General features: G+C 38.2%; 1 protein-coding gene across 5 annotated transcripts in view; it reads right to left on the bottom strand.

The window, feature by feature from the left end:
- EYA3 (EYA transcriptional coactivator and phosphatase 3) overlaps nt 1-10,338 on the bottom strand; it is an 89,374-nt gene that overhangs the window by 5,465 nt on the left and 73,571 nt on the right. For all 5 annotated transcript variants that reach the window (XM_081056595.1, XM_081056597.1, XM_081056596.1 and 2 more), the window contains 4 exons: nt 8,920-9,080; nt 6,690-6,804; nt 5,573-5,694; nt 1,438-1,538 (listed from right to left, as the gene is read on the bottom strand). In XM_081056595.1, the coding sequence (XP_080912721.1) occupies nt 1,438-1,538; nt 5,573-5,694; nt 6,690-6,804; nt 8,920-9,080 (499 nt within the window). The remainder of the gene's footprint in view (nt 1-1,437; nt 1,539-5,572; nt 5,695-6,689; nt 6,805-8,919; nt 9,081-10,338) is intronic.

Below are 10,338 nucleotides of genomic sequence, written 5' to 3'. Positions count from 1 at the left end.
CTGAGTAATATGTTCAAGGATATATCTATTATATATTTATATACTTATAAATATTATAAAATATAGACATTTTATATAAAGAAATAATTTAAAAATTATTTTATTTTTTTACTAATGGTACAAAAATCCTTTTTGCTTTTACTACTACTATTTTTAGTGAGTGCTAAGTGAATATGCATAATTATTTTTAAAAATCTTGGATTATTACTTTTTGATATAGTAATCCAAGAGCTGAGTTGGAAATTCAGCTTATTTTGATATTTCGTTATTTAAAAAAAAAAAACCGAAAAACTCACCAAGATATGTAGATCCAATACTTATTTTTCAATTCTATCCACTTAGTCAAAAGTTTTTATTGAAAATCAGTAAGTTTCCACCTTTTCTACTGTCAATTAACTGTTCTTGACAAGTAATTGGAAGGCACTATATTTCAAATTAAAAAAAAAAAGTGTGGGGTGGCCGGTTAGCTCAGTTGGTTAGAGCACGGTATTCTTTTTTTTTAAAAAAGATTTTATTGGGGAAGGGGAACAGGACTTTATTGGGGAACAGTGTGTACTCCCAGGACTTTTTACCAAGTCAAGTTGTTGTCCTTTCAATCTTAGTTGTGGAGGGCGCAGCTCAGCTCCCGGTCCAGTTGCCATTGCTAGTTGCAGGGGGCGCAGCCCACCATCCCTTGCGGGACTCGAGGAATTGAACCGGCAACCTTGTGGTTGAGAGCCCACTGGCCCATGTGGGAATCAAACTGGCAGCCTTCGGAGTTAGGAGGAGCACAGAGCTCCAACTGCCTGAGCCACTGGGCCGGCCCCTAGAGCACGGTATTCTTTACACCAGGGTTGCTGGTTCGATCCACACCTGGGCCACAGTGAACTGCCCTCCACAACTAGATTGAAACTACTATTTGACTTGGAGCTGATGGGTCCTGGAAAAACACACTTAAATAAATAAACGTTTAAAAAAAAATGTTTGAATCTCACTGAAGTGTTTCATTTTAAAACGATGACTTTAAAATAAGTTAGAAAGATCTGTCTCCAAGTGTAGAGACACAAGAATTTTTATAGATGATATATTTATATCTATTTCAAAAATAAAGTGATTATTTAAAAAAAAAAAAAGGCAGCACTCTCCCTAAGGTGAAGATGGAAGACAGGGCCCACATCAAATTTAATGATGGGGGTCTCTGTAGCAGGGCGCAAAGAGCTTAAGATTTTTGAGTGGCAGAGAGGAAGGAGGGGGGAAGGATCGGATTTAATAACTTACAGGGAAAACTCCATCTGGGGAAAAAATGACCTTCTTTCTCTTTCTTAAAAGAAAAATGAGAGGGGAAGAAGAAGGGAGAACACTGGAAATGCACAACAGATTGCTAAGATTTCTGAGTTTTCCCATTTTTCTAAATGCTTGGTGCATTCCCACATAGACTATCTCCTTTACCATGCTTACCTGTTTGGCTGCTATTTCTTCATCTCGTCCATCTCCAATCACTACATATGTGACTTTCTTTCCAAACCTTGACACAATTCTCTCAAAGCAGCTCTCTTTACCTGATGAAAAAAAAGAAATGGGCTGCTGTTAGGTTCACCTGCCTGTGCTTAGACAAAGTAAGTGCAGTCCCCGTATTTGCTTGGTGGGGAGTTGCGTGGCAGCTAGAGACCCACTAGGCCCCCAGATCTCTAAATGTGAGGCTAAGTGGACCGGCAGAGCAAGAACTGTGCACACCACTTCCCTTCCCCAACTCCTGTGCTTTACAGCTTACTAAGCAGTTTTCAAGTTATTTAATTTTCAAAACAATCCAGTGAGATGGGTACCATCCCCTATGTTAACAGATGAAAATGGGACCGAAGAATTAGCAACTTGTTCTAGATCACAAACAAGCTTATAACTAGACTTTGGGCTCCTGGCTCCAAGTCCAGGCTCTGGACATTGTGACATGATGAAAGGACACTTCTGAGGGAAAACTGTTTTAGTGTAGGAAAAAGAAGTGGAGGCATACAGCCCTGGTGTCTTGTGAGCAATAAGTAATAGACAGCCATTTCACTCCAATTCTTCATTTCCCAGAAACAGTCCTAGACATGGGTCTTTCAATGGGGGAGGAGCCCCAGAGCACCAATGAATAGAGCAGCAACATTCATCACATCTGGAATTTCCTCACTATTATACTTTGCAACTGCAACTGAGATACTGTAACATTGAAATTGACCTTGAGAAATGGGTGATTTGAATTCACTGCAGACAGTTTTCAGACACATGGCAATATAGCAAAATCATGCACAGATGATACTGCTGTGGGAAAGACACTTTATTTGCCTAAATAAATAAAAAGGAAATTATTTTCCTTGCTTTTCCTTCACTTTATTTCCCTGTTCTGCCATCTTCTTCCATTAGGCAAGGTCCTAACTCTGCTTCCTTCTTCATCCTGCTCCATTAACCTTCTCATCCTTTCTTTTTGCCAGATCCAGTGACTTAACACCAGGTTTCCTATGTTAATAAAAAGGTACCTCTTCAAGGTACTTGACTGCCATCTGCTGGAAAATTGTTGTAAAAAGCGTACAAATACACAAACAAAAGATGACCGCAGTCGCAACTGAACAAGAACAACCTATATACCACTCAGAAGTCCTGCTTGGTACATCTGAGTAACCGCAAGTCTCTGATATCCCTAGCGCAAGTGGCACCTCAAACCAGGTTGACAAGTCAGTCACCAGGACCACTTTGGGCTTCAGTCTCCTACTTTTAGTACAAAGCTTGGCTTAGGTACACTTAGGTCCCTTTCAGTGCTAACATTTTACAATAGCATCGTCATGCCTTACATCCTATCAGGCATTCAATCGACGTTTGCTGAGTAAATGCATATTAATCTCACAACTGATTCAGTGCATGACTATAGTCTATGTCTTCAGCCCCAATTTAAACATTAAATAACTTTAAAGATAATGAATACTTATTATGTTCAAAGTGTTGAAGAGTTCTTCGTCTAACTGCATTCCAACCATTACACCCTTACAACCCGAGCCAACCTTTGCTAGATTCACAGTCTAATTTACGATCTGTCCATAGAAAACAACTTTTAAGTCAGGATTTTAGACTTTCCCCCTAAGACCCAACAAAGGGAATGTCTCATATTTAGAGGACAAGAACAGAGATGTTTTCATGGTCCTGGCAGACAATGATCAAGGATGAAATACTCATACATTTAGGTATGTTTCCTCTAAAAGGATAAAGGGACTGAGAGAGTTACTAAGAGCTCAAAGTAAAGAAGTAGCTACATGAAAAAACGACTCCAATATAATTGGTAAATATACCTCTTCATTATATACTCTCAAAACAATCCTGTTCGGGAGGATGAAGCCAATGAATGACTGGTCAGCTCACCAAATGTCAAGCAATTGAAGCTATAACGGCAAGACCAACCAAGCCTTTGGAGAATACTAGGTTCCTGGGTTTCACCTATCAAAAACATTTCTGACAGTTTCAGAAATGATTTTGAAAATTATCTTTAATGTCTAAGATCACAGAGTGGCCATTAAGAAAACTACAATTCTGAAGTCATTTCAGAGGCACCGAACAAGTATTTCCTCTCCTTGCTCCAATTCCCCAGTGCTGTGAAGGAAAGCCTTATGCCTCTCACTGTGTTTACCATGGTGCCAGGTACCACTACAGCTCTCGATGAAATGGGACCAGAAAAATCACCAAATAAACACAATTGCTGTTAGAGAGAATACAATTGTTTCCATCAGTTTGATAAGATTTTGGGTGCCAGGACTCAGTATAACAAGCATTACACAAAATCTATCTTTCAGGTGTGGTAGGTTCAGTGAATGCCCCGGGTTCTTATGAAATGAAAGGTAAAGTAATGGCAACAGAAGCAAAATCTGGAGGGCGGGTTTTCAGATATACCCCTCCCCACTCCACATCTCTTGTAAATGAAGTAATTCAACAATTCAAAAAAGGAGAATAAAAATGTCTGTATACCTACCACCAACCTGGTTTTGTCAAATCTTAATACTTTATAGTTGCTTTAAATAAAAAAAATATAAGAATGAGATATTACAGATGTACATGAAGTTTCCTATGTACCCATACTGAATGTCATTCTTCTCCCTCCTTTCTCTCTGTGAGTATATATCCATAAAAAATGTACGGTATTGTGAACATTTCTTACCTTTATATAAATGTTACGTACTGTGCATATTTGTCTGCAATGCGGTTTTCTGTGTTCAGCATTGTTTTTCATATCAACCCTTACGGATATATGTAATTTTAGTTCATTCACTTTTAACTGCTATATATTATTCCCTTGTTTGAATATATCTATTTATCCCATTCTTTTCACTGACAGGTTCACAGATAGGCTATTTCCAATTATTTTCTATTATGAACGAGGCTGCATAAAAATATCTCTGTATATCTCTCTTGTGCATATCACATGATCTCTGTTGCAATTATTCAACTCTGTTACTGTAGTATGAATGTAGCTATGGAAATGATTTGGGCATGACTACATTTCAATAAAACTTTACAAAAATAGGCAGTGGGCAGAATTTGGAATGTGGGTTATAGTCTGCACTAAAGTATATATATCTAAAAGTGGAATTGCTTGGGTTACTGCACATCTTAAACTTTACTAGACATTGACAAACATTCTCCAAAAATGGTTATATGGTTATATCCATTTTCAATCCCATCTGCAGAATAAGTGTTTGCATTTCCTTGACAAAGTCTGACAACGTCAGACTTAAATTTCTGTCAATCTGATAAATGGGAAATGCATCACATTTTAATTTGCATTTCCTTAAACTGCAGATCCTTAATTAGTGAGGTTAAGGAATTTATCATGTTTACAGACAATTTAGATTATTGTGAATACTGCTATTATGAACATAGTGTACAAATATTTCTTTGACAACCTGCTTTTAATTCTTTTGTATATATACCCAGAAGTGGGATTGCTGGATCATATGGTAGCTCTATTTTTAATTTTTTGAAGAACTGTCATACTGTTTTCCATAGTAGTCCCATCATTTTACAATGCCACCGAAAGTGCACAGGAGTTCCAATTTGTCTACATCCTCACCAACAGTTGTTATTTTCTGTTTTTTGGTAGCAACTATCCTAATGGATGTGAGGGGTTTAATCATTTTTAAATATATAGCTTAGGCCTTGATTTTTAACCTAGTGCTTTTTCTATTATACTACTATACTGCAGCATTCTCTCTGTGAAAGAGAAATCTGAAATGAAGCCCAAGTAGATCTGTAAACTAGGTATTATACTATGTTCTTTAAATATTATAAAAGAGCATCATTATTTTAATCCGACAGACCTGGACTTGAATCCTGGTCATGTAACTTACTAGCTGTAAAGCCTTGAACAAGCTACGTAACTGTTAAGCCTCATCAGTAATACCATGAGAAGACTGCTGTGAGGACTCTGTGTGTGTGTGTGTGCGTGTGTGTGTGCACGTGCTTGTGCGCGCGTGTGCACCCAGTGTCTAACAGAGGGACTGGTAAATAATAAGTGCACCATAGGTATGAAATATTATTATAAGGCCAGTGACAAGAAACAGAACAGAAACCATACCAATTTTGGTAGCACTATAGATGTTTTCAATAGGAAATATTTCTCCAAGACCATATAGGAGAACCTTGGCCAGAGCTGGAACCAATTGGGTTGTAGTGATCAGAACATTCACACAATTCTTTCTAGAAGGGAGACAGGAAGAAAAGAAAAAGGTGAAACCAAACCAACCCAGGAGCAAGAATTCAAATGGTTCTTCTCTTTAGGATCTAATTATGAAAAATAACCTCAAAGTGCCTGGTATGATATTTGTTCAGTGCCAGTGCTTGGTTATTGCTCTACTCATCTCAGGTTTATTTACTTCCCATACCAAAGGACAGAGATTCCATAATGGACACAGAGCAGCAATTTGATTCTTCCCTCATTTCCCTTCGGACCATTCTAGCTCACTGCACTTGTTAGCAATTACCACCAACTCATGTCATTGACACCACTCTCTAGAAAACAAATGACAAAGACTTTCAGTTACAGTGCTATTTCATCTGAATGCAATTCAGCCCTTAAATGAGATATGATTTAAGTCCTCTCTGCTCTTCACACAATAGCAACACAGATTCCAGACATATAAACTTCACCAAATACCATTGGTGTCAGTTTTACTATCTGCTCTATTAGGTTGTAGATCTGGAATACCTATTTGAGGAAAGAAGCAATAAGGATATTGCTGCAAATATGACTGTATTTATTTCCCACTGTAAGCTTCAAGCTGAAATCTCCTTAATGTATCCTTTTCTTTGGAATCCTGCCTTCCTGAGTAGGTTTTGATACATTTCCTTGGAGCTTCCTGTACTTAGGATATTTGAGATATGTCTCTTACATGTATTCTTTGATGTCACCAGGCCCATCTCCTGGGCTGAAGATTATTGGTTACTGAGTTTTAATTTTGTGAACAAAACGGAAAAGAAAAGGGCTTTCATATATAATTATTATCTTAAAACTCTAAGGTGTGCTGTTAATGTAAAATGATTTCGCCTCCCACCTAACCTAAATACTTCCCTGCTTCATTTAAACTCCTCTAACCCCTATCCCAAACCTTATTTTAGGGACTGGCCTGTCCTGGATTGGTGTAGGAAAGAGTGTGTCCCTGAGAGGATGAGACCTGTAAGAACCATTTCCATACCTGGACTGGATGAGAAGTAAGGACTTTAATGCAGTTCCTAACCAGGAATCTGTTAAAACTTCGATTTCTGCTCTTAGTCTCTGCAGTGCTTCCTTTCTCTGTGGACTGAGAAGGCCTTTGGGAATAAAAGCAGACACATTTATCATTTGACAACATATCCTTGCTGACATAAAGGAAACAACTTCTAAATTCAATTCAGAAACAGTGTGAGTCATTGAAATATTCTACGGAGCTAATATATTTCTCTTCTTGGTAAAACCCTAGCATAGCCTACTCAAAATGCCTTTTTGATTTTCTTCATCAGAACGTTTTGATGGGGGCACACCCACAGCAACAAAATAGCTGATAAAACATTGTGATTAGATTCTGGCACAAGCTCTTTCATCATTAATCAGTAACATAATTGGCGACTGGTGGACCATACCTTGAATAGCACTGCTTTAGACATGATAGTAAGAACCAAAGGGGGAAAAATTAAGTGTTAGAGCTGGAAGAGTCTGCAGCATTTCCAATCTCTTTCTAGAGAAACCTTGGGCCAGGGAGAAAAGGGGTGCTGCCTAAGATTACACAGCAAGTTAGTGGGTTTTGGTCTCAGAAGTCTTTCCACTACCATATACTGCTCCCACGGTGACTGTGCTTTCCCCCTATTCAGGACACATCAACCTGAGATTCCAGGTTGAATGACCAACTCTCTGAATGTCATTTATTTGTATTGTACTTACTGCTGAAACAACTCCAGCTGATAAGTGACTAAAACACTGCTTAAGATCAGACAATTAAGCATAAAACAGAATTCACCTGATGAGAAAATGTTATCAGACACTTGAGTTATAATATTCAAATAATAAGTCAGGCCCTGAATTTTCTATAGTGAAGGTAAAGAGAGAAATCCTGTAGTCTATTACCAATGCTCCATAAAAACAAAGGGCATTATTATGAGGACTATAACTGTGTATGATTTGTTTCCAGATTGATGGTTTCACAATTCAACCCTAGAATTAGATGCCTCTCAATGTTTCTGATAAAACAAAACCAACACCTGTATGTCACATGACAGACACATAAGTGTGTGTGTGTGTGTGTATGTGTGTGCGTATGTGGGTTTCTTTTACCTACATCCTCTTGGTCAAAATTTAGTCATGACTTGAAGACCATGTACATATTGTAGGAAGGTTGAAAAATGTAGCTTTTCGTTCAGGTGGCCATGTGATTAGATAAAAGTTTTATCGCTATAGAATATACTGGGTAGAAATCATCAGTCTTTACTAGTGTTTGCTCTTCAGACCACCTGCTATCTCTATACACCCTTCTTTTTCCATAAATAAATATTTCCTGTTGTCTTTCTAAGAGAGACAATTCCGAAGTCTCAGTCATATTAAAGACTCCAAGTCTAGGATGTGAACGATGTGCAGTCTTTTCTACCAGGTCCAAATTTTGCTCCTCTTGGTCCAGTAACCCATAAAATAAAGGATTTAAGTTTTTGCTGCCCTTTTCCTGTAGTACAGTAGTATAGGAACAGGGTAACTAAAACCGAAACCCCATCTGGGAAAGGGGAGAATGGGTGATGCCCAATTCCAGCTCTGGCATGGTCACTGACTTGCTCTGGCTGCGGCCCTCATTACCCTCATGGTGAACATCAATTTTCTTAAATGCAAAGTAAGGGATTTAGATTAACTCTAATGTCTCTTCTAATGTGAACAATCTATGGCTAATTAATTAACTCCACATAACAGAATTTTAGGCCTAGTGGCACCTGACATGTGAGGTATTTCTGGGCAGAAAGAATTTCCAAGGTTCTTCAAATCACAAATGGAAAACTACAAACTATCCACTATAAACTTAGTCACTAGTTCTAGCTGACTTGTCCTGATGGTTATATAAATAAGTAAAAAGAAATATATGGTAACCTATTAACTAGTATTGATAGTAGTTAGGACTCCAGAATAAAACACGTCATCAAACATAATCTATGGAATACATGTCCATTAAAAAGGCATTTGTCTATAAAGAACGAGAACTTTGAAAAGTTATGCTAAGAGAAGTCCATGCAAAATGCAGAGCTTTCTCCTCAAAGGGTTTCAATCAAACCTCCATGTTTTTTTTTTTACACAAAATGTTACTGTAGCACAAATTCATAAGGAGTTGCCAGGGGGTTCTAAGGAATCCCTGGAAAAGAAAACAGGAAATTGGAAGGAAACAGAAAATTAGACTAGTCGTACGCCACACTTACCACCCACGTTGCTTTTATGCTTATCATAGATTTCTCTCACTTTTCGGTAGCGGAAAGCCAGTTTCCTCATCCAGTCCACACCTCCCTGGACACCCACAGAGGAACCATGGCTGCCACTGCCTCCTGAACCACTGAAACCGTCTGTTGAGAAACTGTAGTTGCTGCAGAGAGAGGATAATGAAAATTAAAACCTCTACCGCAAGGAGTTTTTGGATGAATGCCAGCTAGGATTCTCTGTCCTATTCCTGACATCTGACATTAAAGGTAAGGGCTTCAATGATCTTTTCCCTTAATCTTTGTATGTCAGTCTCTCACCAGTCCTCTATCTCACCCCATTACTTCTATAAAAGAAAGGATGGAGAGGAAGCAAAGAGAGGCAGGTACAATTCAAGCACCAGCAGCTCCTAGAGGCTGGCTTGGGATGGAGCATCATTTCATTAATGACGGAGTAGCTTAAGGTGAAAAAAACCCAGAATATAATTTTTTTTTGGCACACAAACACACATACACACAATGACAGCAACTATGTAAAAAAAAAATAAGGAAGGAAATAACGCAAAATACTAATAAAAGTAAGGTAACAGGCATGTTCTCCTTCAGTGATTTGTTGGCTAGTTTATTAAGTTCGTGGGTCACTATGGTGGCCTTAAAATATGTCCACAAATTCTTTGATATTCCTCTCTTCTAATTCTGCTCCTTTGGGTATGGACTGTATTTGAAAGTAAACAGAATGTGGTGGAAGCGATGGTGTGAGAGTCAGACTAGGCTTCTCCTGCTCGCTCTTGGGAGCACTTGCTCTGAAAGAAGCCAGCTGTCCCATAACACTCAGAGGCACACATAATGAGAACTGAGGCCTCCTGTTATCAGCCACATGTGAGAGGTGAGAAGCAGGTCCTCCAACTCCAATCACACCCTCAGATGATTTTAGCTTCAGCCAACATCGTGACTTCAATCTCAAGAGACCGTGATTCAGAACTACCTAGTTAAATCACTTTCAAGTTTCTGACTTCCAGAAACTATAGGATGATAAATGTTTATTGTTTTGAGCTACTAAGTTTTGGGGTAATTTGTTATACAGCAATAGATAACCAATACAGCCATACTTTGGAGATATTGTGGTTTTAGTTCCAGACCACTGCAATAAAGTGAATGCTCCAATGAAATGAGTCGTGATCAATGTGTAAAAACACATCTAAGAAGCACAGTGAAGTGAAGCGCAATAAAATGAGGTATGCCTGTATAGTTACTTTCCTAAGTAAAGATTTAAAAATGACTAACAGAACTAGAGACAACCAAGTTCAATCAAAAGTCAAAATAGAGTTCAGTAAGTGTGACATTCTATATTTAAGAAAACAAAGATGTCAAAACATTAGGTAGATAATTATTGGTTAGCCATACATGTAAGAGAGAAAAAAAAAC

The sequence above is a fragment of the Rhinolophus hipposideros genome, assembly GCF_964194185.1.
Source record: "Rhinolophus hipposideros genome assembly, chromosome: 8".
NCBI classification, from domain to species: Eukaryota; Metazoa; Chordata; class Mammalia; order Chiroptera; family Rhinolophidae; genus Rhinolophus; species Rhinolophus hipposideros.
Note: the sequence above shows the minus strand (reverse complement) of the source record. Positions and strands in the feature narration are given on the sequence as shown.